The sequence below is a fragment of the Merops nubicus genome, unplaced genomic scaffold (assembly GCF_000691845.1).
Source record: "Merops nubicus isolate BGI_N331 unplaced genomic scaffold, ASM69184v1 scaffold42901, whole genome shotgun sequence".
In the NCBI taxonomy this organism is placed as follows: Eukaryota; Metazoa; Chordata; class Aves; order Coraciiformes; family Meropidae; genus Merops; species Merops nubicus.
This window is the reverse complement of record NW_008589764.1, coordinates 1-243: the sequence shown is the minus strand read 5'-3', so window position 1 is coordinate 243 and position 243 is coordinate 1. Positions and strand designations below refer to the sequence as shown.

At 67.1% G+C, this 243-nt stretch overlaps 1 protein-coding gene across 1 annotated transcript in view; it reads left to right on the top strand.

The window, feature by feature from the left end:
- The window catches only part of DNPEP (aspartyl aminopeptidase), a gene marked incomplete at its 5' end in the record, with an annotated part of 2609 nt that extends 2447 nt beyond the window's left edge, over positions 1-162 (top strand). Inside the window, one exon of the mRNA XM_008949687.1 lies at positions 52-162. Coding sequence (XP_008947935.1) covers positions 52-102 — 51 coding nt within the window. The remainder of the gene's footprint in view (positions 1-51) is intronic.
- Positions 163-243: the final 81 nt, after the last annotated feature.

Sequence of the window (243 nt, the reverse complement as noted above, 5' to 3'; positions counted from 1 at the left end):
TCACCCCATGCCGCCCTGCCCGGCCCACCCTGACAGACTGTCTCCTTCCAGGGCTTCTTCGAGCTCCTGCCGGCGGTCAGCAGCAGCCTGGTGGTCGACTGAGTGCGGCGTGGAGGGGAGTGGCTGTGGGTCAGGCCCTGGCACCATTAAAGCATCTCTCTCACCAGCGAGTGTTCTATGAGCGTGGCTGGGGGCCCCGGGGTCACCCGTGGCTCCCACCTGTGTTCCCTCGGGGGGGGATCT